The 27,346-nt window shown below is 28.8% G+C and overlaps 2 protein-coding genes across 3 annotated transcripts; one reads left to right on the plus strand and one right to left on the minus strand.

Moving 5' to 3' along the window:
* LOC120138642 (PHD finger protein ALFIN-LIKE 2-like) lies at window positions 1-2,695 on the plus strand. The gene is made up of 5 exons (XM_039154072.1): window positions 1-197; window positions 287-319; window positions 773-995; window positions 2,019-2,139; window positions 2,240-2,695. The coding sequence occupies exons 1-5, from the start codon at window positions 110-112 to the stop codon at window positions 2,486-2,488; spliced, it is 714 nt and encodes a 237-aa protein (XP_039010003.1). The 5' UTR covers window positions 1-109; the 3' UTR covers window positions 2,489-2,695.
* Window positions 2,696-7,626: 4,931 nt separating this feature from the next.
* Window positions 7,627-12,493, minus strand: LOC120138618 (probable 2-oxoglutarate-dependent dioxygenase At5g05600). Of its 2 annotated transcripts, XM_039154052.1 has the most exons (5): window positions 11,822-12,493; window positions 11,363-11,693; window positions 9,511-9,755; window positions 7,895-7,897; window positions 7,627-7,647 (listed from the first exon to the last, which is right to left on the minus strand). In XM_039154052.1, the coding sequence occupies exons 1-5, from the start codon at window positions 12,331-12,333 to the stop codon at window positions 7,644-7,646; spliced, it is 1,095 nt and encodes a 364-aa protein (XP_039009983.1). In that variant the 5' UTR covers window positions 12,334-12,493; the 3' UTR covers window positions 7,627-7,643. The 2 variants fall into 2 exon arrangements, with proteins under 2 accessions (XP_039009983.1, XP_039009982.1); XM_039154051.1 differs by lacking the exons at window positions 7,627-7,647; window positions 7,895-7,897 and having other exon boundaries at window positions 9,461-9,755; window positions 11,822-12,492.
* Between the last annotated feature and the right edge of the window lie 14,853 nt (window positions 12,494-27,346).

Consider the following 27,346-nt stretch of genomic DNA (forward strand, 5'->3'; position numbering starts at 1 on the left):
AAGCTCTTCCCTTTTCCTTAGAAAATATATGTTAAATTAAATTTTTTGTCTTTGAATCGAATTGTCGATTGAAAAAAAAAATTACACTTTGAAATTATTAGAGCAAAAAATGGCTTCTTCTAGTCCTCGCACCGTTGAAGAGATCTTCAAAGACTATAACGCTCGACGCTCACATACGGTAAATTTCCCCTCTTTCTGTAAACCCTAATTTCATTTGTTCAATGTGTTATTTTTGTTTAATTTTGAGTTTCTTTTCTTTTTATATTTTGGTTTGGTTTTCGATCAGATGTAGACGATTTCTACTCGCAATGTGATCCAGGTCAGTTTCCGTTTTATTCAGTTATTTTTGTTTGTTTTGCTGAGAAAGTTGACGGGAAACTTAAGATGGACATTCTGTTTCTTCCGATGCGTTTAATGCGAGCTAAGTAGTCTCTAGGTGATCGAATCGGTTTGGTTTTGCCTAGATTTTTTCCCTTTAACTGTTTGAAGGTTTCTACTTCCTTATAGTCTGTTGGATTTTCAAACGTTTAACTTCACTTTGTTTTTAGGTTAATTGCAAAGGATTTGCATTTTAGCGTAGGAAGTTGACTTGAATCAAATTGAGCTGGTTCGGATCGGTTTGTTGTTCTTAGATGCGAATTCGTTTGCACGTGTATCGTTTAAGTACTGTCTGAGTAGAGATGGAACATTTATTCAAATGCAAATATCGAATAGAGTTGAGCATTTTGTTGAAATTAATAGTTTTGATTCCAGTTATTTTTCTGTTCCTAAGATAAGGAGAATTTGTGTTTGTATGGATACCCAAATGAGGCATGGGAGGTAGCTTTACCAGCAGAGGAAGTCCCATCAGAGCTCCCCGAGCCAGCTTTGGGTATTAATTTTGCTAGAGATGGGATGAATCGTAAAGACTGGCTTTCACTGGTTGCTGTACATAGTGATTGTTGGCTGCTGTCCGTCGCATTCTATTTTGGTGCTCGCCTTAATTGCAATGAGAGGTGCGTTGTTCCGGACTATTTCTTCTCTGGAGCTGCAACATTTTTTCTCTCCTCTTTGTTCGACATAGTGCCTACGATCTGAGCTTTGGCCTCTTGCTCTAAAAAAATAGTTTTGGTATATGAATTCTTTGACTTGACATAAACGAGAAATGAGTACGGAGTCTTCCTCTTACTCTTATCTTTTGCCAGTTCTTTTTACTTCAATCTAGAGTCTTCCATTTAATCAGGTGGTGTAAATCGGGAGATCTATACCTTCTATCCTCCATCTCATGTATCCTTTTAAGTAGAGACCACTTTCTCCGTTTGCTCTGGCGTTTGTATGCTCAGTTCGGGGGTTCTAGCTAGAAGGTCATTTCCAAACCAATCTGCGAATACTACCCTATTTCATTAAATGCCACATACTGATATGACTAGTCATTTAATTGAAAATAAGATGCTTAGCATTTAAATGATTGGTTTCTTTACTTTAGCAGTATCAGAGTTTGTCCCTACACTAGTATTGCTGGTGCTTGCCTTTTTCTGGATTTGCAATTTCTTTGTTTTGACTTATTGGTTCATGATCGTAGGTATTGCTCTAGTTCTCGGCTACCAAATATAACGCTCCTTTCAAAAATCTCGAGTGATTGATGCCTTTCAAGATGACCCTTTTCTGGCATCCCTCCCCCCATCAAACAAAACAATCCCCTTCAAGCTTAGCAAACTAAGCTGTCATGTTGCCCCCAAAATGTTTTTGTAATACACAACCGGCAACCCCCACACTTTTCCTCTTTAATTTTCATTAATATGTTAAATCTTATCTCTACTCGGTTAATTGCTGCTGGCTCTGCCTGTTGCATTAGATCTGATTATGTTGCTTCTTTTGATATACCTTTTCAAATGTTATCGCTAAAATCACATGGGACCAAGCACTGGCTATTGCATTCTTAAGTCCTATGATATCAACCTTCTGCACTATATCTATCGCTTCTGACTCATATTCTTATAGAACTATTGATGATGAGTTTCGTGCCCTTCACTTAACAGGAAGCGCTTGTTTAGCATGATGAACGATCTTCCCACTGTCTTTGAAGTTGTAAGTGGAAGGAAGCCTGTGAAAGAAAAGCCCACACCGGAGAGTGGAAGCAAATCACAGAACAACACAAAAGTGGATTCACTTCGCCCTCGTTCCACGACAATTATGAAGAAAGCAATTCAAACTGTTAACACGGTCAATTGATTATGTTTCGTCTTTTTCTTCTTTTCAGAGATCAATCGATGGACAACCAACAAGCAATCCTAAGTTAGCCGACGAAAGTTATGAGGACGGTGAAGAAGAGCAGGGTGATACCTTTTGTGGGAGCTGTGGTGGAGGATACAATTCAGACGAGTTTTGGATCGGTTGCGACAATTGTGAACGGTGGTACCACGGAAAGTGTGTGAAGATAACACTGGCCAAGGCCGAAACGATTAAGGTTTACAAATGTCCATCGATCCAAAAGAAGGCCAGGCACTAGCAGCTGATGTTTGATGGTAAAATCTTCAGGTTGTTGCAACCCCAATATTTAGATTCTTTTAAGTTACATGAATGACATGTAGTGGCATACAAAAATGGATTATGTATTAGGGGCTTTGTGTAGATCAATACATTCTTAACTCCTTGTCTCCCATTTCTTTAAGTTTCGGATACTTAGGATGATGCATAAATCATAAACGGTTTCTAATTACACATGTAAGAATGAACAAAACTCAATTCGATTAAATTTATTTATCATTTTTTTAATTTTGAGTCAAGCTATTTGTGTTGACTACAAATTTTGGTTTGGATTTTGTATTCGAGTCGAGTTTGAATTTACAAAGTTACTGGGAAAAAATTAAAACGAATTATTTTAGTTTTTAGTTAAAAGTAATTTGATTTTTTTGTGATTTGGTCCCTAATTTATTTGTTTCTATAAATTTTCATTTATTTTAAGTATGTTTTTTATCAATTTTGAATTGAATGTTCCTTGGCCACTATAGAATATCAAATTTTCTTTTTGAAAATAATTTTTTAAAATTTATAATTTAATCTCTCAATTTTTTATTTTATTCAATTTAATCATTTGTCTTTAAGTTTTTGCAACAAAAAAATTATCCTCAATTCATTGACTTTTATACCCTCGTCGATAATTTGTCCTCCAAATCTCTTTCTTTAAAAATAACATTATAAATATATTATATAATATTAATGATTTTGATTTATCAAATAACTATACAAGTTTTATTTACACACATTAAAAAGAATATGAAAAATATATACATATATTCTTTATTTATATTGAAATTAATTAGTATCAAAATAAATATTCACACTTAAATATTTTGAGCCAAATCTTCAAATTCCGACATAGTTCTTTTGACATGATTTTCTTTTAATCCTTAAATTTGATTGGTTTTTTTTAATTTGATCTTTAATTTTTCAATTCACTTAATTGTTAAATTTATATTTTTTATAATTTCTTAAGAGTGAATCACGTGTTACTATATAAAAATATCATACTATAGAAATGATTAAAAATAGAAAATCTTGGCATGATCCCTAATGTATGCATGATGGCCTGGTTGAGCTGTGGTTGAACGATCTAACGTCAGCAATGATGCAATGATTAAGGTGCTTGAATTTGTTCACGTGACCTTTTTAAAAATATTAAAAAGATAATGTTGAAGCACGTGGGAATTGACTTGGAGAATTGAATGTGGTGTGTGACTGTAAAAAGAGGGCCACAGATTTCTCATCATTTGGACCCTGAAAGCTCTCTCTCTCTCCCATCCACTTTCTTTCTCCGTCTTTATCTTCATTTTCTTCTCTCTCTCACTTCTCACGCAATGTACTTATTTGATTGACCCTTCAAGATGTAAAAATTTTAGGGTGTGTTTGGTTTGGGGAATGTGAGATATTCATAGAAATGAAATCTATATTCTCCCGTTTAATTGGTCGGGAATGTCATTTTCTGGAATCTTATATTATTAATAGTGAATTTTTTGGAATATATTACCGGGAATGTTATTACCTCCCTTTTCTTATGTATTGTTAGATTATCGACGTTTTGGACTAAATGTCCTTAATTTTTTTTCTTTTAAAAATATCATTATTCTGTCATTAAATAATATAAATTTTACGAATGTTAAATTACAAATTTATCCTTAAATTATTTTAGATTTACAAAAAAAAATCTATAATTAAAATTTTATATGAAGTTCAGGAGGTTAAAATAAAATTTTACCCTTTCATTAAACTTTTTTATATTTTTAATTTTGAAAAAATATATATATAAATTTTATGAATTTAAATTTTTTTAAAGAAAATATATAAATATTTTTCAACTTGTTAAAAAAATATATATATATAATAAGGACAATTTGGTTAAATATACATTTCAATAATCTTTTATTCCTTTAACCAAATACGGTAATCTTACATTTATACTAAACCAACCAAACACAAAATACAACATTCCCAGTAATCTTATTCCCTGTTAATCTTTTATTCGTACTGGTAATCTTATATTTCGTGAACTAAACGCACCCTTACTATATAAGGCTTGTACCTTTCTAATCCGTTAAATTACGATTTTAGACCTTCCATTATTAACTTCCATATGTAGTTCTTGTCCTTTTTTTTCCTATTATTATTATTATTATTCAGGGATCTATTTACTCAATAGTACAATCTCGAGTTCATTCGATTTGAAATTTGAGGTTTAGAGTTTAAAACCAAGTTTTATTCGAACATGTTTAATAAGGATTAATTAAATTTGATGGTTTAATGTAAATTTAATTTTCGTGATTAACTCGATATAGAATACCCCAAAAGGTAGTTATTGAGGTGAGAGTCTAGGTTCATACAAGCTTCTTATCTTTTCTGTGTGGTCCAAGTCTCGTACCTTGACATATAACAATCCATCACGTTCTATAATGACTCCAATGTGAACCGACTTTGTACTTGTTTTGTCTAATTTCGGCCAGACATGTAATTAGGATTGGTAGAACGAACCGAACCCGACGGGGAAATTTAAAATCTGGTTAAGTTCGGGTCGAGTCGGTTTGAATAATATCGGGTCGGGTATCATGGTAAAATTCGAAGATTTTTTCGGGTTTGGGGCAAGGTATTCCCGTCCCGACCCGATTATATATATATATATATATATAATATTTTATATATTTTATATTAATCATATATAATACAAACAAAATATTTAACCTAGGTAAGTCGGTAACACTATATTCTATATTAACTTATATGTCATTTCCTTTTTGAATAGTATTTGTGTTAAAGGATAATTTATGTTATTTTGTTTATAGAAACTTGTTCGGAAGAGACCGAGGCATATTGTTACTCTGTTGAATATGATTATGTCATGGATTAGGTAAATAATGTTTATAAAAATATAACTATTTTGGTAATATGCTTTTATAATTATTAAAGTAAAATTTGGTTGATTTATTGATAAATTTCTCAATGTGAGGAGCTACCAAAAAAGTGACAAAAATAGTACGACGATTTGGATGATTTTATTTGACTTAATATTACATATGCATCTTTGTTGTATAATTTGAATATCGGAACAAGTTTGTATTTAATTATGTATGTGTTTTATTTTGGAGTTTAGAAAATTATTTAGAATTGTGTTTGAATTTGTGACTGTAGTTTGAATGGTAAATCATATAGACTAATTTTTCAGTTTTTTGTGATCGTTTTTTCTATTTTTATGAAAACTACGACTGCTCAATTTTTTTCGGGATCGGGTCGGGTTCGGTATAACATTCCGGGTTAGGTTCAGGGACGGAATAAAAAATATCTCCGACGGAACGCTCCGATAAAAAACTCGACGGAGAATGGGACGGGACGGGGAACGAAACCCGCCCCGTTGCCATTCCTAAATGTAATATTGATTTCACCATTCGTGGCGTACGATTACAAGAGACATAATATTTGACTCTAATACTAATTGATATAAACTTTTAGAGAACCACATCCCAAAAGCTAACTATTAAGTTTATATAAATTCCACACGAAGACTCATATTTTTCATATTGAAATTCGTATCTCATACCTTACAATCGACACATAACATAATTTTAAATTGAATTATTTATACTTTAACTCAAATTTAACATGAAGTTTTTAATAATCATTAAAAATATTTTAAAAGGAAGTATGATTAGACTTATGAACTATATAATCCAAGTAAAAGGATAACCTAATATGATTAGACTTAAGAACTATATAATCTAAGTAAAAGAATAACCTAACTTACTAAATAACTTGAGCTCGGCTCAATAATTATTGAACCGAATTCAAAGAAATTATTTCTGGAGCCAAACCCATGTTACTTTTCAAGGTGTTGAATATGTTGGACTCAATTACTTTAAAAATATAGGATGATCTTGTCACGATGGTCGAGTACGGATGAACACCGTTAAATTAATTTATAAAAGTTAAATTATAAAGTACTAAACATATAATTATAAATTAGTTAAAGATCTAAATGTAATTTAATTAAAATATAATATTTAGAAAACAGTTTTTAGAGTAAACTATACAATTGACCACCTAATTATTTACTCATTTTACTTTAACCACCGATTTTTCAATTTTATCAATCGGGTCACCTAACTATTTAAATCTTGTCAATCAAACTACATGCCATTAAATATTAATGGAGGAGATGATGTGACAGTTAATAAAAATTTATATAGTTACACATTTAATCTTCATTACTTACACATTTTATTAATTTGGTCCTAACTTTTATTTAATTCAATAAATTTAATTCTCAATCTAATGGTGACATGTATCACTGTGTGATTGGAATTTTTAAATATTTTTTATTTAATAATTTTTTCATCCAATCAAATGGTGCCACAAATTGAATGAGTGAAAAATAAATTAAATCAGTAATCACTCTTAGTGGAGTTTGAACCTGTGATGCAAGCTAAAAAATGAGCACCCTATCCACTAAGTTAAACCACTAAATTTGTTTAGTATATAGAACATAATCTATATAATTTATAATATAGTTAATGGTAATAAATGACCTTATAACTCAAACATAGAATAATTAATAGTATGAAAATATAAAATATATATAAACAAATAATATAATTGATTAATAAATGAATATATTTTTATTTATATTTTAAATCACATTTAACACAAAAATTAAAATAGAAGTGAATTTAATATGTTATAATTGAAATGTATCTTCTTACATATTTTAAATTAATAAATTGTCTTCATTATTCTAATTTTATTGAATTAAAATGTATCATATCTTATATTTTAAAATATTATAATGTCGATCGAATTTTAATATTATTTAACAACTCTATATTAGAATAGAATAATTCAATAAAATCAAATTTCCCCTAAAATTTTATTCAAATATATAATGAATAAATAATAAAATAAAAAATTATTACTCTAGCTAGGATATAAACAAGTCAATGCATAAGTTAAAACGCTTACTACGATAAGCCATCAATTATCAAGAAAATTCTAAGTCAACGAAGCTCTTCGATATATTTCAATTATAATATTGTATATATATATATATATATCATATTATTCAATTATTCAATTATTCCATGTTGGAGTTCTTATTAGGTCATTTTCCTTTTTTTTTATTGTCATTAACTATATATATATATATTGTCTTGATAGGTTTGTTATTTGAATGGTGCAACCCAGTGGTTGAGGCATTTGCTTTCTCTCCTCATGTCTTACGTTTGAACCCATCGTTAGCGGTTATTGATTCAAATTATTTTTTATTCATTCAATTGGTGATACATGAAACCATTTTATTGGATGAAAATTTTATTAAATTAAATAAAAATATTAAGAAAAAATTTCAATCACATGGTGTCATAGTGACACAATCCACCATCTGATTGAGGATTAAATATATTGAATTAATTAAAAGTTATGACCAAATTAATAGAATGTGTAAGTAATGAGGACTAATTATGTAATTATACAAATTTTTTACTACCACATCATCTCCTCCGCTAATATTTAACGACATGTAACTTGATTGACAAGATTTAAATAGTTAGGTGACTCGATTGACAAAATTAAAAAAATTGGGGGTTAAAGTAAAAGGGTAAATAGTAAGGTGGTCAACGATATAGTTTACCCTAAAAACTAATGTTTTATAAATATTATATTTTAATTAAATTACGTTTAGATTTTTAACTAATTTATAATTATACGTTTAGTACTTTATAATTTAACATTTTATAAATTAACTTAATAATGCTCATCGTTAACGGTGCTCATCTACACTCGACGAGCGTTGTAGAATTTTTCAAAAATATATATTAATTTTAAATATGTTTATTATGAAAAAAAGATTTATTTTATTTCATATAGTAAAAATAAAAATAAAGGTTTAAACGACATGAGTGGGATACAAAAGTGAACTAAAAAGTAGCTTCAAAACCTCAATCACATTTGATCAAAAGAATTGACCCCATGTGGATGTAATCATATAATGCACTTTATATGATCCTAAATATTTATATATTATTATATTCTAAGTAATATATTTAATTAGATAAATAATGGTTTCCTTTGTTTTTTATAGAGTGGATTGCACTCACAAAAGTAAATTTCCCATTTTTTTAATAACTTGAATATGATAATTATTATCTTTGTTAGTTTGAATATTTATCAAATTATATATTGTTCTTCTTTAACTTTAAATTAAACACTTATCATATCTTTGTTAATTTTAAAATTAATTTAATTTCTTTCTAATTCTGGTTCCGTCTTTGAATGTATATGTTTAGTATTTTATTTTTTAAGTCTAATTTATCTTTTAAAACGTGCAATTTCTTTTGCTAGGATGTAACAAATTTTGGGATATTGATTTGCTGTACCATTAGTGGTAGGACAATGTTTAATTAGTCAATTCCAAAGTTTCCAATCAATTACAAGGGCCCTTAAGAAAAAGTTCCCAACACTACACTTACAAAATAATAATTTCTTTTTTTTCTTTTTGCTCCTACCTAAATTTAATTTGCCAAAAAACTACATTTAAATAATAAATTAAAACAAGAAAAATATTATTTAAACCGATTTAATTAAAAAAAATTTATTAAATTAATTTTATCAATTTGATTTTTCAAATAGTTAAGATAGTTAATATCAATCAATTTTTAGTTACAAGTTTTCATAATCGAAATAACTTATTTAACTAACTTGTAATATGTATTATTTTTAATTTTAAAAATACGTTTATTATATAATATATAAGATCATAACTATCTTTATTTTTAAAATACATTTACAATATGTAATTCTCATACTTGAAATGAAACAGTAGGAAAAAACCGGTTTAACCGATTTAATTGACCAATGTTAAGTAAGATAGTAGGTTACAGTTAGGGGTTTTCGACTTGTTTAATTGTACCGATCGGTTCGACTGGTCCGACCGATTACTTTCCGGTAATATAAAATAGGATTTTGTAACAATGATAGTGTTAATCACATATACACCTAGGAGACTTAAGAGACTCCACCTGGGATTTACCTTTAGGACCCTTTAATCTGATGAAGAGCCGGTATTCATCGAATGTCATTGGTGGATAGAGGGCCGGTTTTTCTTCCGAAACCAATTCCTCGACCGGTTTAATTGGTATATCACTCTTTGGGTTGTAAAAGAATGCCAATGATACCCTTTCCATCCCTGAATTTACAATCACCCTATGCTCTACACTCTTATAATTTGCATTGCTTAGGACCTGAAATAAAAATCAATAAATATATTTGAGATGATTCAAAAATTAATAATTCGATATTTTATTAACCGATCATATAAAAGATTATATTATAAATTATTATCGTATATACTAAAGATAAAAAAGAATTTACAATGGGAGTCCTATTGACGAAATTTGTTTTATTTAGGGTTTATGATTATAAGATTTATATTTAAAGTTTATGATTTAAAATTTAGACTTTATAGGTTAAGATTTAGAGTCCTTAGATATTGTTTATTGATAATGTATATTTATAAAAAAAGGTATAGTGAATAAAATAAAATATTTAACTTTAGAAAATGTAAATATATTAAACACATGGAGGAAAGTATACAAGTGGGAAAACTTCATGGTGAGACTGCAATGCCATGTCATTGTCAAATTTGGCTTTAGCTTCCCATTGTTGAATTATTAAAGATAAAATTAAATACATTGCTTAAACAAATGAATATTTTAGAAATTACAAGGGCCAATTCTTTTTTAAAGGAATAAAGATATTTTTAATCTTTGAACTTGATTTTTTTCTTCTTTTTGTTATAATATTAATTTTTTTATTAATTTTGGGTGATTACAAGATAGTATCTATTCTAAAAAGTATCCACTATTTTTAATTTTTTTCAATTTAAAGGTCTAGAAGTTTTTAAATTTTTGAAAAAATATAAATTAAGTTTTTAATTTTTTTCACATCAATTAATTTATGTTTTTCAAAATTTTATCAATTTGCTTATCTGATCAATATTGACCATTAAAATATTTTTTTTGAATTAACTGTTGACACATATCGCATCACGGTATTGTTTAGTATTTTGTTAAAAATATTTTATTATTTAATAAAATTTTACAATTTTTTTAAACTTCAATAGCTGTTTTAGAACTTTTATCTAAAAATATTTATAAATTTCACGTGACAAAAGCGTAATTTGCCGTATAATAATAATAATTTAAAAAAAATTAAGATTTAACTGTTGAATTATGTCAAAAAGATTGACTGATTTAATTTTCGATTGTAAGACTTAATGATTTAATTGTTTAATTTAAAGATTTATTCAGGTGAAAAAAAGTTAAAAGCTTACTTTATTTTTTTCAATTATTTAAGTTTCAAACACCCTTAAACCTATTATTTTGTCTGCAATAATTAAAATATGATATCATTAAAATGACTAAAAAATCAAGTTTACAACTAATGTGGAGAATACAATTCAAGGACCAAAATAGAAAAATGTTAAATTTAGGGACTAAAAATTACTTTATCCTAAATTGAAAAAACAAACAAATTTGAGACGTGGTAAGTTTTAACACACTTGGAACAGGCAAGTGAAGGCTGAACATACTAGAATGTTCAAAGTTGTGTCATTCCCACAAATCTTTGTAGCCTTCAAAATTCATCATGTCTATCCACTTTGTCTGTTTTCTTTTAATGCCCCAAATATTTTGAATGATTAAATATATAATTTCACTTATTAATCAAACAGGAAGCCACCATGTGTGATACTTTGACTAACATTTGAATATATACGGTTCATTCTCCTATCAAAACACAACACGTTTTCATAATAATTTGAAGAGAGAAGAATTTAAAAGAAATTCACCTGAACTTGATCGCCGATATTGACAATGAACGCGTGTGGAGTAGGCTTGACAGTGATCCACCGATCATCTTTCCGAACCTGAAGTCCTGGCACTTGATGGTCTGGTAAGAGAATCGTCAAGCCACCGGGATCCGAGTGCGACGACAAACCGAGTGTGAGATCGGGTTGTGGACACTTTGGATAAAAATTAACCCTTAAGCATGCCCCTAAGTTGTCCCCTCCAAATGCATTTTGAAGATGGTCTTCTTTTAAACCGAGGTTTATAGACAAAACCTTCATTAATCTTCCACCCAACTTCACTAACTCCTTCCCATATTCATTAATTATTTCCCTACATTCATCGAAAACAATCAAAATCGTATTCATATACTAAAACTCGAATCGATTTGAATCGAATTAACTAATGCATGACAATAAAAGATTAATAAAAATGTTTGATTGACATCGTTGACGGTTTACCTGCAATAATCCGGAGAAGCGGGCCATTTGTTGTAGTCTTTGAGGGTTAAAGGAAGATAGTGAAGATAGTAGTAATCACTCCAATCAAGAATGGCACCTTTCTCAATCCCTAACCTGCTGCCATAACCTTCGTAAGTCTTCGGTGAGTTGGCATAACCTTGCTTGACCTCCATAGGCAAATGGAAGAAGCTCCGCCATGTTTCTCGAGCTCGGTCCATTAAACCGGGGCTGACTCCGTGGTTCACGACTTGGAAAAAACCCCACTCCCGACATGCCGAAGAAATCCGGTCCATCGTAGTTGGAGAAAGCTCGATTTTGTCATCAGATAAACCGGTGAGATCGATGAGAGGAATGTTGATGTCACCGCCGTTGTCGTCGCTTTCGGGCTGGTTTATGATCGGCCTGTCCGAAAGTGGCTTCACGTATCGATCCGGGATCATCGGTATGCCACTTTCGGAGAGTGATTGAACCCGGATTATTGGTTCAGGCCACTCTTGTAAACCGTTCATCATGCAAGAAAAATAAGGGATTGAAGATGAAGAAAGAAATTAAAACAAGAGAAAAGGGTTTGTTTGAGAAACTTGTAAGTTGAAGAGTTGTTATGTGGGGGATAACCATGGAAGCAGCTGTGAGGTGTGCTGAAATAGACATGAATTACAACGTGAAATAAATGGGAATTTATTTTTTATTTTTTGAAAATTTTCCACTTAAGAAAACATATGATTTATGGTTGTGGGGAAGACTGAAAACGATGGATTTTTTTTCCAATTTTTTATAAGTGGTTAAAGAGAATTTGATATTTTCTCACTTTAAAACTAAGTAAATTAAACATTTTTTTAATTTAAATACTTCTTTAATTTGTTATTAATTTTTTAAATTAGATAAATCAAACTTGAACTCATTTTCTATTAACACTTACTAAGTCCCTTCTAATTTTAAAATTAAGCAAAATAGCCTCTGACCTCATTTTTATTACTTGTATTTGCTCCTTTTTAAGGGTGAATATTTGATCTAGTCTAGTCAAAAAAATTTAAATTAGTCAGGTTGAAGAGTCATATTTTATGATTCATACTTTATTTGATTTTTTTTTTAAAGTCGAAACGTGTTTATTATTTTTTTCTCAAATGCAATTGTATTTTTTATAATATATGGTACATATTGATTTCAATTTAACGACTATCTCTATTCATATAAGATATACATATAAGTTTTTTTCATATTCTTTTTTACATGTGCAAGTAAGACTTGTAATTTTATTTAATAAATCAAATAACACCTAAATTTATAAAAAATATTTATAATGTTATTTTTAAATAAGAGATCTTTTAAGATAAATTATTGGAGTATAAAGGAGTCAAAAGAATCGATGAAAATAAAAAATTACTAAAAATATTCAATCAAAGGATTAAATTGAATAAAATATGACTAAATTGTAAAAAAAAATAATTTTTTTGTTAATAATAGAAATTGAAGTTATATAGGTATACTATAGTGTTAGTGGAGCATGCATTTAAATTTGGTCAAAATAGACTTAAAATGAACGAGTTATTGAAAAAATAAAAAATAATGTAAAATTTAGGGATTAAATTAAAAAAAAAATAGGAAATTGGTTTTTCAAAAAGTGGAATTGAAGATAGATCCAGTGGTTTAGGAGTGTGGAATTCAAATTTATCTAAAATTGGACCTGAAATAAAAGAGGAATTAAAGAAATAAAAAAATCAAGAACTAAATTATAAAACAGTCAAATTCAATTTATTATTTTTTTGAACTTAAAATCAAAACTAATTTTAATTTAACTAAAATAACTTGAAATTAAAAAAACTCTAAATCAAGTTTTGCTCACATTTCTTCCTCGACGTTCATATTAGTCTCATATATACATTGGGGAAGGCATTATTGGTATTAATATTGATACATAAAAACCCTGAACATAAACTATAAAACAAACACAAAAGATAATAAAATATAAGATAAAGTACGTATTTTCCACTTAATTATTCTTGTGATTTTGTCGTGATCACGTAATTATTTTCTTAAATTATATATAAAGTTACATTTTGATTACGTTTTAGTTACCTATCATTAAAAAATTAACAATGATGCTTGCATGACACCATAAGATAATGTTACATCATCATTGAAAAAATTTGTCACGTCGATAATCACATTTTTTAACAATAAGTGATCAAAATGTAACTTTAAATATGACTCTTTTAAAAAAATAGTTGAATGACAAGGCCTACCCCGACTATTTTTTAACCCAGGCCAAAATTAAAAAAATAGGCCCTAATTCAAAAAAATAAAAAAAATATGTAATATAAAATTTTAATTAGAGGTTTTTTTGGAAAGTTGAACTATTTATTAACATTAATATAAAACTTCAATAATTACAATTGATACCTTAATAAATTTATGGTCCGTTATTTTATTTTATAGTTTTTTAAAATATTTTATTTTATAGTTTCTTTTATTTTTTATCAAAAATAAAAAAAATATTACACTAATAATATTTTTAAATTTGTGGGTCCTGAACGGACACATATTTACTTCGGCCCAAGGCCGGCCCCGTTGATTTATTAAAATAAAACTACGAGAATAGTTAATTGACTACCTACGTAATTTACCGTAAAAGTAATCATTACTCTGTATTCGACACGTAAGAAATAGGTTGAGATTTAAATAAGGGAGTTGGACCATGTATTTTGAATCTGGGGTTATTTCCAAACTAGTTTAATAAATGGTGACCACGTGATGGTATTGTGTATTTTTAGGCCCTATTGATATAATCTTGGGAAATGGACAGACAAATATAGAAAACACATACATTTCCATCTTCAAGAAAATACATGCAACTTGTGCGTTCATAAAAATACGTAAGAATTGGACCCCAACGACAGCCACTATGTTTCCCAGTTCGGCGCCGTGATCAACTTGAATATCTCTGCTCACCCCCCACTATTTTCCTTTTTTCTTTCAGTTCACCACCTATTTTTTATATTTTAAACTGTGACTTGATAATGACATCAAAATTTTAATTAATACGACAATGTTTTATTTTTATTTAAAAAGAATATATATATATATATATATGATATTTTTTGCTATAGCATTCTTTTAAAAGAATTAATTAGAATAGATTTATTGAATTTAAATTGAAATAAATTTTAGATAAATTACATATTTAATCACAAAACTATTCTTTTTTTAAAGTATATTACGTTTTTTATTTGAGAAAATAACTTCAGTGACCAAAAATGCCTTACAATATACGATTTTAATCAATTTTTTGGATTTGCCAAAATGACCAACTAAAATGCAATGCGATCGATAATTCGCAACGCGATCTCCGGTATCGCAAATCAGTTTCCAGATTCGCAATGCGATAGTCGAAGTTCGCGTTGCGCTTTATTCCAAATTCGTTGCGATAGTCCAAAATCGCAACGACTGATGATATTGCATTTGTTTCTTAAGAATTTTCTCTAAAAAGATAGTATTCGCGCGGACGTGTCGAAGACACGTATTACCACGACCACGACTCGAGACGAGACAAACGGCGGTGGCGGCGGTGCGCGAGAGTCCCCCTTGTTCTCTATCACTCAACAAGGAAGTGGGAAAGCCAAACCTTAAATACCATTCCCAATAGTGTTTCCAATACTATGTGGGATTGAGCATTACCAACACTTGTTTCCAATACAATGTGATTATTCAGGAAACAATTAACAATCATGCACCTTAAAACAACTTAATCAGCAACCAATTGCATTAGTATTATACGATTAAATATGTCATAATTAAAAGTCAATTTACAATTAATCGCGATTATTACAATTTTAAGCAAAACATTCAAAAATAATATCACTATTTAAGGCTCAATACCACATAGTATTGGGAACAAGTGTTGGTAATGCTCAATCTCACATAGTATTGGAAATAATATTGGGAATGGTATTTAAGGCTTGGCTTTTCCACTTCCTTATTGAGTGATAGAGAACAAAAGGGACTCTCGCGCGCCGCCGCCGCCGCCGTCCGTCTCGGGTCGGGTCGGGTCGGGTCAGGTCGTGGTTGTGGTCGTGGTAATACGTGTCTTCGACACGTCCGCGCGAATACTATATTTTTAGAGAAAATTCTTAAGAAACAAATGTAACACCACCAGTCGTTGCGATTTTGGACTATCGCAACGAATTTGGAATAAATCGCAACGCGAACTTCGACTATCGCAACGAACTTGGAATAAATCGCAACGCGAACTTCGACTATCGCAATGAACTTGGAATAAATCGCAACGCGAACTTCGACTATCGCAACGAATTTGGAATAAATCGCAACGCGAACTTCGACTATCGCAACGAATTTGGAATAAATCGCAACGCGAACTTCGACTATCGCAACGAACTTGGAATAAATCGCAACGCGAACTTCGACTATCGCAACGAATTTGGAATAAATCGCAACGCGAACTTCGACTATAGCAACGAATTTGGAAAATCGCAACGCGAACTTGGACTATCGCAACGCGAATATGGAAATCGCAATGCGATAGTCAAAGTTCGCGTTACGAATCTGGAAACTGATTTTCGATACCGGAGATCGCGTTGCGAATTATCTATCGCATTGCGATTTAGTTGGTCATTTTGACAAATCCAAAAAAAATTGATTAAAATCATATATTATAAGGCATTTTTTGTCACTGATGTTATTTTCTCTTTTTATTTTGTTTTAGTCAAAAGTTGTACTAAAGAGACCTAAATGAATAATTATTTTTTGGTTAAATTATTCCACCAGTCATCAATCTATTGCTTCTTTCATATTTTGGGGATCAAACTAATTTTCTTGGCAAAAATGTCATTAACATATATTTTTTAAAATTTTTCTCACCGATGTTAAATATTTAATGACAACATAAACTTGGATTTCCCCCTTCTTACACGTTATTTTATCTCTCCTAGGCAATATTGTTGTGTTATTTTTCTTATTAAGTTTATCCGTTTAATAAGATAAATTATATTATTTATCTTTTTAATTTTCTAACAAAACAATTAATATTTTTATATAATAATTTATATTTAACTTATTAATCCATTAATTCACAGTAAACATTAGGGGTGTTCATGGTCAGTTAATCGTACCGCTAAGACTTAACAATATGATTAATTGTTATAACGATTATTAAATTTTGTTAAGTATAATATAATCATTAAGAAACGGTTAACCACTAACGGATTACTGTTATTAACGGTTCGGTTATAGGTTATCGTATGGTTAACCTATTACAATATTTTCAAACATAACACAATTTAAAATTTTTAAATTTTCATAAAATTTACGATGGTAGAAATATATATATTTGTAAATATATTTTATTTTATAGAAATATATATATTACAAGTTATATTCATTTTTTACTGTTTAAAATCTTATGTGTATATTTATATTTTATAATTTAAAATAATGTATTTCTTCTATATATGTTTAATTTAATATGCCCCTATATAAGATAAACATAATAACTAAAAAGTACGAGAAATCATTTTAATTTTATTTCTAATTCTACTGTAAAAAATATATATTAATTAATTATAATTTATTAACGGTTAACCGATAGTTGACCTGTAACACTCCAACCCGTATCCGACTCGAATACTAGTCCGAGTTATCACATTGACATTTCAAAACCTTTATTCTTGCAAAATAACAGAATATTTGAACTTATATTAAGAAAATATGATCATATATTGTTCAATTGTGTTTGTTATAAAATTTTGAGGCAAAAATATATTTATGAACAGTAAGATACGGTATGAACAGTAATAAACAGTATTGTAAACAATAATGAACAGTACTATAAACAGTAGCCGAATGATTTCATCCGTATAAAATTTAAGTTTTCATCCATTTAAAATTTCCATTTACATATACACATTTAAAACATTACAAAATTCAATCATATGATTTTACAAAACTGATTAAAAATATCGGATTCAAATCTTTGTTTACATGGCAACCACTTTAAGTATTACAAAATGTATACTATTAACTTCTTTTCTGATCTGATCTTTGGAAAGGAGAAACTGACATGTCTTGCATAACTTTTATCAATCTTCCTCTTCTCGGAACCTACATGTGAAACAATCACACGCTAAGTCGTTGACTTAGTGAGGCATATAAACATATAATAAAACCATAAAACATTTCATATATTAAATCCACACATGTACATATATGATTATCTTTTTTCTTATCATTATCCTATTATTATCATTAATACCTCTTATCATATAATCATATACTTATCCTATTTACACATCATATACCATTTCATAAAGAAATACACTTAACATCATATAATTCATGTAATACAGTTCATATAACTACAAACATATATCTTTTCATATAACCAATACATGAATCATGTAATTTATTCCATATAACAAATCACATATACATATCACATTCAATATATTTGTTTAATCTCTTTATTAGCCCATGTACACTTGTGAGAATTTAAGGTATACGAGTAGATTGAGGTTGTGCACTAATGCTGTCACCACAGCTCGTATATGTCCCACTGAGTGGCATATGAAATTTGTCCCGAATGACCTATCCAGAGGTCATAAAGAACCTCGGCAACTGTCTATAGGTCCCGTAGAACCTATGTAAACTGTCCATGTTCCTTAGAACATATGTATATTGTCCATATGTCCCGAAAGACATAGGTAATTTTGTCCATATGTTCCATAGAACATAGGTAAACCCTCGACTCTTGGCATGCCAACTATACAACTAGCTCTCATATCACATAACATGGACATTATCATTTATATCATTTCACATATTCACATGCACATTTCACGTTTCATATGATTTCATAATCATATGTCACTTAGCTTATAACACTTCTCTTGTGTTCATATGACATGTAAATCATTGGCATATCTTGTTCTCATATGCTTCACATATATCACATTCATGTCACATATTCATATAAGCTCACGGTTTTATCACCTATCATGTTATTTCACATATACACTTTTATATCATATAAACCCATATCTTCTTATCACATAGCTTCTTATTATATCATTCACCTTTCCATTTATTTACATAATTCACATAGCATTTACAATAACATATCCACTCATATAATCAAGCATACATAAATTTTCATGTCATTCATTTCATTCTCTATATCCTTATCACATAGCTTATTTTATTTCTCATGTTTTTATGTAAGCACATATGTCATGTCTTGTTTACTTATATTCATATATATATATATATCACACTACACATAGAACAACATGTCAAACATATCAAGTATACATGTAATCATGTAATCACTCACCTTAGTCTTTATTGCTTTGATTCAATCCTAATTATTTGATTATTCTGGAACTTGTTTAGTCTCTGTATCTACATAAATATAATTTTCAAAACAATTATCAGAAGCCTAAACCTTAAACTTGATGTTAATAACTTAAGCTAGTTTAATGAATTAAAATTCCATTTTTTCTTTAGGGGAATCGATACCCCCCAGGGGGGTATATGTTCTATTTTTTCTTTAGGGGCAAAGACAAAGTAGCTAAGTAATCAGAATTGTGTATTGGAAATAATAGCAAGACGAACAAGGTGAGTGCATTTAATTATGTACGTACATGTGGTAATAGTTAAAATAGCATAATTTATTGATGTATGTATAGTGATTACCGAATGTCACTTTGTGTGCTAAAATGATAAGGACATCATACTGAGTGTATAGATTTCCATATGGAGCACTGAGTGTGCTAATATGATAAGGAAATCATACTGAGTGTATAGATTTCCATATGGAGCACTCAGTGTGCTAAATGATAAGGAAATCATATTGAAAATATAGATTTCCAGATAGGGCATATTATGTGCTAAAACGGTAACAAAATCATACTAATATATGGATTTTTGAATAGGGCACTTTGTGTGCTAAAATGAAATGGGAAGCATACTAAGTGTATGATTTTCCAGATGGAGCACTGATAGTGCTAATATTAAAAGGAAATTACATGAATTGTATGAATTTCCTATGGAATGTATGGATTCCAATAATGATTGATAAATGAGTTAACGACATCAATAATGCAGATTATTGTATATTCATTGGAATTAAAGATTCCTTGGAGATTAAATATCAGAAGATAATTTGTACGTAGAAATGTTATTCGTGATTATTTATGCCTCACTAAGTAATACTTAACGTGTGTTTATTTCACGCGTAGGTTGAATACAGCTTGTAAGGAGATATTTGGATATTCAGTCAAGGTCGCCTCATCAGTAACCGTATGACATAATGATCTGTTTTAGTTATATTTTAGTCGGCATGTAATAGATTTTAATAAAAATGTTTTAAATGAATTTAAACGTATTTATGTAAATGATAGCTATATAGTGATGCACGATTAAATTTTTATGAGTTTTATGCATGTTTGCAGAAGTTACTGTAGTAGTGTATCGATGCATGTAGCAGTGTATCGATACATATTTTTTATTTGAAATGTTGGTGCATCGATGCCTGTTCACGGTACTGTAGCAGTGCATCGGTATATTATTCATTGTTCACTATTCATTTAAAAAAATAGTTTTAAATTTGTTATAACGAAGAATAATGCATATGATATGATATTATCATAATATCATTTACCATTTTTAAGAGAATAAATTTGTACGGATTTTTATATAGTAAATTGTTTCGAAAGTGATGGGACATTTGTATCTTGTATACATAAAGGTATACGGGAGATGGGTGTTACATATACATACTTAAACTAATTTCTATCCATTTATTTCATCTTAAATCTCAAAATTCTATTCTCCATATAGAAATCAATAATCATACCAAATTTTTCATGTTATCCAAACTTAATTCTAACACTTCTAACTTATTATTCTCATAGATGACAAGTCAAATTCATCCTCCAAATTCATTTAAAACTTCTTATTCAAAATTTCACTTAAAACCCATTTTCTTTAATATGTCATAACTCCTTTATCTTTTGATTTTAAGATAACTTAAGCTTTCCTTAAGCTTAGTTATCATCTAATGATCAAAACCCAACATTTAATTCAACAAAGAATCAACAAAATAGAAAACTCACCTTTGCCTAGCTTCCACGGGGAGAAAGAAGAAGAAAGGAAAAAGAAGAAGATGAAATGTTTTCATCTTACTCTCCCCACGTGTTTATCTCCTATTAAAGAGAAAAAAATATATTTCCTTGTCAATTGATCATTTTTTCATTTAATTCCTTGAATAATTACTAACAATTTTCTGGAAATATTCCAAATAAATCATTAAACTATTCAACTATTATACTTTAATCACCAAATTCTCAAATTTTACAATTTAATCACTAACCCATAATTTGAGATGTTACATAACCATTTATCAAAATTCATTAACCATAACCATAATCGTTAACCGATATTTTTAATGATTCGATTAACCGAAACTATGAAATCTTAACAGTTCAATTACTTAACCTATAAAATATAACTTAATGATTACAGTTAACGATAACAGATTAATTTGAACACCCTACCAATCCAATTTTCTCATATTCTTACTAATTGGCTCGCGGAATAGTCATCCAATCATGTTTAACAAACCCGGTTCGGTTTAAGTTTATAGGGTAAAGTTACAAAATTTGTCTTTTTTTACTAAAATATTATCGGTTGATTGAGCTAAATATTAACATGCTGATTGAGATATAATAAAATTATATTTTAATGATATCTATTGGCACCGTCGTTGCTTTCAAGTATTGTTTCGACGACATAATATTTAAAGCATTAACTCGACGTCATAATGTAAAATAGAGACCCGATTTATAAAATACAACTCAAATAATTATAGTATTATATTTTATCATATCTCAATAAGTATGTTAAAATCAAGTTTAGATGACTATTAAATTTTTAATAAAAAATTATGAGTTTAAAATATATAAATAGTTGAATAACTAAATAAAATAATGTCCTATAATTAAAAAATTATTATATTATTTTTAATAATCGAGATATTCAACGAATTAACTGTAATCGAGTTTCATTTGTGTAATTTATCTAAATTTTTAACGTGTGAAAACACTTTTAGAAATGATTTGTTTTATCTGCGTTTGGAGGAAAAGAAAGGGACATGAATTTGACATAACATAGGTAGGGTTATAGTAGCTTACTATAAGAGGCCATTTAATTATTTTGGATACGTGTTTAACTTCTAAGCTACGTATTGTAATATGATGATCAGACTTTATTACTAAATTGTTAGTATATTATTTGTTTATCAAGTTATATAAATAAGCATAAATTAATTAGTATTTTATGATTAAATTGTAAGAAAATAGAATTTACATGGTCCAAATTGGAAATTAAATGGATTCAAACCAAAAATAAAAATTTTAAAATGATAATAAAAATTTAGGAAAAAAACTAAATTGAATTAAATATCAAAAGTACAAGGACTGCAAAAACAATTTATCTAAAAATGTTAAAAACACACAGATCCTACTTTAGATTTGATTCTATAGTGGGTCGAAACTCCAAAATGACGTCAGTCTACAATCTGAATAACCCTGACGTCGTTTTAGGAACTTTAAATACCCACTGAAAGTCTTCTTTAAGCTCTCTTTTTCTTACTCTCCCTCTAACCTATTCTCTCTAAAAATTTACAATCTCTTTAAAAGATTAATCAAACGTCGTCATCTAAGGTGTCGATCGCTGTTTGGTCCCTTAATGGTGATTGCATGTCACATAATTTTACGGGGAGTCCCACCTCGATGCCTAAGTCCAAATTTAGCCTCCATTTTATAAAATAAATATCATAAAGCTCGTGGAATTGGATCCTTCAACTTCTTCGTCTCCAATCTCCCAAATCTATCATTGGATTCAGCCAAATTTAGGTTACGTGGTTTTACTCGCGGCCTTCTTCACTTTCACCGTTTAGATCAGCATGAGCGTCGACGACAACTATGAGTAGAGCCGGGAAGGAATCAAAGGTCTTGATCAAAAGATTGTCATGTGGGGTGGAGTCGAGGATCTTCGTGGCAGTCTCCATGTCCTGGGTGAAGGTGTAAATTTCCTTCATGAGAGAACTGCTTGATAGGGCGATGATCGAGTGGAGGAGACAGATGATGTTCTTGTTGACATTTCTTGTCGGGTTTTAGATTTTTATTCATTTTAAATTCTATCGGACGAAAGGTTGTTAAAGTATGCATGGTTGCAATGGAATCAAACACTAACTCTAAGATGTTTCGGGTAGATATTGTTTATTTACAAAAGTGAATTATATTTACAAAATATTAAGGGTCAAATTAAAAAAATAAATGAAAATTTGAGGACTAATTTTATGAATTTTATTATTATACCTTAAGTAAATGATTTTTTTAAAATGTTACATATCACTTCTCAATTCATCCATACATGAGAACAATATTTCAAGTATAAAACTAAGAAAAGATAATAATTATATGACATTAAGAAATTTAAAATAATACATGTCTCAACCAGAAAAGTAACCTTTATTTTATTCTTACATATATATATATACGTACAAACACTAAACCATTAAATTTATTATTTAAGATTCGAACCAATGACAGACCATCCTTGTACATAATTTTTGTTCACCATATCTAAAGACTAAATAGGTAGTGTTCTGTGTTCATGTGCATCCATGTATGCCTAAAATACTAATATATATGATACCATCAATAAGCCAATACGACAAAAAGCAAATATTTTTTTTGTCATTGTTGATTTTTATCGTGCTTTTCGAGTCATGCAAACATCATAAAAAATTGTTTTTTAATTAAAACAAAATAAAAAATATGTTAATCATGTCATTTTCTCAGCCTTCATTTGAATAGTGTTTGTTTGGAGTGTGAATTTTAATAATCAGTGAGTGACGATAAAGTTAATTAGAGTTTACAAATCTTGGGAATTTAAAGCTTGAATATTCGAGATTTATCAATTGAATAATATTTTAAAATTTCATCCACATGTTTTAATTTCATAATGTTAAATCTTTAAAGTACTTTTTCTTTAAAAATTTCGATCCTCCCATAATTTATGTTTAATTTTATCATTAATAAATGATTGGACAGTTATAAAAAAGTAACTTTTAATCTTTCACGATTATAATTTTACCAAATTGATCTTAATATTTAATTTATATATTAAAATTATCATCAATTGAATAATACAATATTTAATTATTTACATTTATAATCTTTTAAGAGTTAAATTAATGAAAAAAATATAAATATAGAAGACTATAAAAGTTATTGTTTTTTTCTCAATGGCGGATGGTTAAGAAGAATATTAAAGTATGAGATAATTATTATAACTATATAAATAATTAATGAATGAACTAATCACTATAGAAAATAATATATATGTTTATGAATTTAATAAAATAGCACCTAAGTCGGTGTTTATTAAAGATCAAATTATATTTGCAATCCTTGTTTTATATGCAATTTATGAATTTGATCATTATACTTTATTTTGGTCACTTTTATTCTATTAAATTTTCATACGTGACCTAAATAACACAAAGATATCATAATGATAAATTATTTACACTTTACTACCTGGACTAAAAAGTAAGATTTTTTGGAGCATTTTGGCCATTAACTTTTTATTTTAGGGTAAAATGCCCCTATTTTAGAGCATTAAAAATTTGTTGACTAACTATTTTGATCAATAAAGGGGTATTTTTACCAAAAGATGAAACGTTGGAGGATAAAGTGCTTCAAAAAAGATTAAGGACAAGTGTCTATTTAGTTAAATATTAGAAATATTTTTTTCTCATTATGCATAAAATGATTTGGTCACAAACTTAGTGTAGGGGTGTGATAAAACTTAAAAAAAAAATAGAAGGGTCAAAATTAAAGGGTTTAATTTTAAAAGGGATTAAATTAAATAATTAATATTTAAAAGGACCAAATCATCACTACATTGATATCATTAAGGTGAAAATGATTGGGAAATAAAGGAATACTTATTTTAAGTTTGATTTAATTTTTATGAAGATAGATTCAAAATTGGTGGACAAATTATCAATAATAAAATTAAGGAAGATTCATGATGATACAATGACAGATTGATAATTTATGAATATATTATTGAGTTGAATACTAATATTTTCATGATTCTTATCTCATGCAATAATTGATTCAATTATGTACTAACATGTAACCTTTTCTTAATTTTTTTTATTTTATAAATTTGAAATTTAATATTAACCTTATCTAGAGATGAAAGAATAATGCTCCTAGCAAGTTTAAAACTCATAACTTAAGAAAAATATGAGGAGAGATAGAGCCAGAATAGTAATTCAAGGAAATTAAAGTATAATTAATCATAAAAATTGAGGCAAAAAAAGTATAGTTAACCATAAAAATGAAGCGTAAAATCAAAATAAACTAAAATCACAAGGTCTAATTTAGTATTTATCCATGTATATTTTTAAATTATAAAAAAAGATAGTGGCCCCGGGACAAAACATATCTTCGTCCCTAAATATGATAAAATAAATATGAGCATATTGATAAATTGATCAAATGTACTTTCTCATCCTTTTTCTTTTTCCCTTATGAACTTATAAAGTAATCTTGTGGTAAGATGAAGCATTATTTTCCTTACAGGTAGGTAAGATGAAGTGTTATTTTCCTTACAGGTATAAGATTTAAGCACATGTATTTATAGGGTGTGTGTGCGTCGTTAATGACAAAAAAATCATAAATATACATTATTTTGTAATCACCGAAAACTAGTTAAAAATAGAATTATTTATTTTATGATGATAATTTGTATAATTTTTTTGAACAATTTCTAATTAGGAGGAGGGAAAAGAGAATTTTACACCTAATAAGTATTGAACACAACTTAAGGAGAAAGAACGTGTCAATTGAAACTTTTAACCCCTTACTCTATGAGTTGCCGACGATATTTTGTATAATTTAAATATAATTTTTTTATGGAAATATCATAAGTAACATGTCTAGTCCAATGACCAAGTGTTTGGGCCCTTTCTGAAGAGTGTTGGGATCAATTCTCTCTTTCAACATTTCAAGTTTTCTTTGATTTTATCCTTATAAGGTGATGATATATGTCATTGTTATATTGATCGAACAAAATCAATTAAAAGTACTATTAGATTATTAAAAACGAAAGAGAAATCAACGTAAAAATTTAAAAATAGTAATAAATATCATGTTCGTATCATCGTTTAATTTTTATCGATTAATGAAATAAAAAAGAAACATAATGTTATGTATGATTAGAAAATAATTCTATAACTAAAACAGAAGTACTAAATAAACTAGTGATCAAATAAGTAGTTTACGTGAAAATAGTTCGATCTCGACTCCCTTTTACACAAAACTCATCCCAATCGTCTATGAGCTTGGCCTAACAAAGAAATAATAGAGACAACTTGGTCTTGATTTCGATTTCTAGTTGTCATTGTCGACAACCTTTGACAATAGCTATTATTTATTTATTATTATTATTTTGTTATATTTATTAATTATTGCTCAGAATGAAATGTGAACACACTTTTGCTTTGAATTTGGTTCGACAAATGTAATCTAGTTTTTAATCAAGTTGATAAAAAAAAGGAAATCTAGTTGAATACGTCTAAGCACGTGGGGAAATTGTCACAATTTTTGGAATTTTCATAAGACTAATTGTAAAATAAATCATGCACTCAAAGCCAATTTTAGTCCAATTTTGGATAAGCTTTGACATGAAGACTACGTTTCATTTTTTTAAAATTTTTCTAATAAGGGATTAAATTTTAAATTTTAAGGGGGAAAAAACTTTGATCCGTTGGGCAATAAAGGTATTGTTGAGAAAAAAATGTCAAGGACGAAGTTAAAAAATTTGTGTATGAAAGTTGAGTTTAATTTTAAAATTTTTAGAGGGACTAAAGTTAAAACATTAATTTGAAAGGAACTAGATTATATAATTGTGGTCAAAATGAGAACTTTTAATGTAATCATTGGAATAATAGGTTTATATTAAACTTTTAATACTTAAGAGGGACTAAAAATGAAATTAGCCCTTTTAACGAAGGATGTCCCTAGGGATGGCAATGGGTCGGGTCGGGTTTTTGGGCCACCCGACCCGACCCTAGAAGAAAGGGGTTTTCACCCGTGACCCGACCCGACCCGACGAAATTAAGGTTTCACCCGACCCGACCCGAATATATGACTTAGAAACCCGACCCGACCCGACCCGAAATAATAATAAAAAAATTTTATTCAATGAAAACAGTGACTTAATTGAAAAAAATTATATATGGAGGGACATTATTGTAATTATCCCTAAATATATATGATAAAATTATATATATTTTCGGGTCGGGTCGGATTTTTTTCACCCTAAACCCGACTCGACCCGAACAGTACATTTTAAAAAAACCGACCCGACCCGACCCGAACCCAATTTTTTTTAAAAAAATACGACCCGATCGGGTCGGATCAGAACCCGTCG

This window comes from Hibiscus syriacus, unplaced genomic scaffold (assembly GCF_006381635.1).
Source record: "Hibiscus syriacus cultivar Baekdansim isolate YM2019G1 unplaced genomic scaffold, ASM638163v2 tig00110704_pilon, whole genome shotgun sequence".
Taxonomy (NCBI): Eukaryota; Viridiplantae; Streptophyta; class Magnoliopsida; order Malvales; family Malvaceae; genus Hibiscus; species Hibiscus syriacus.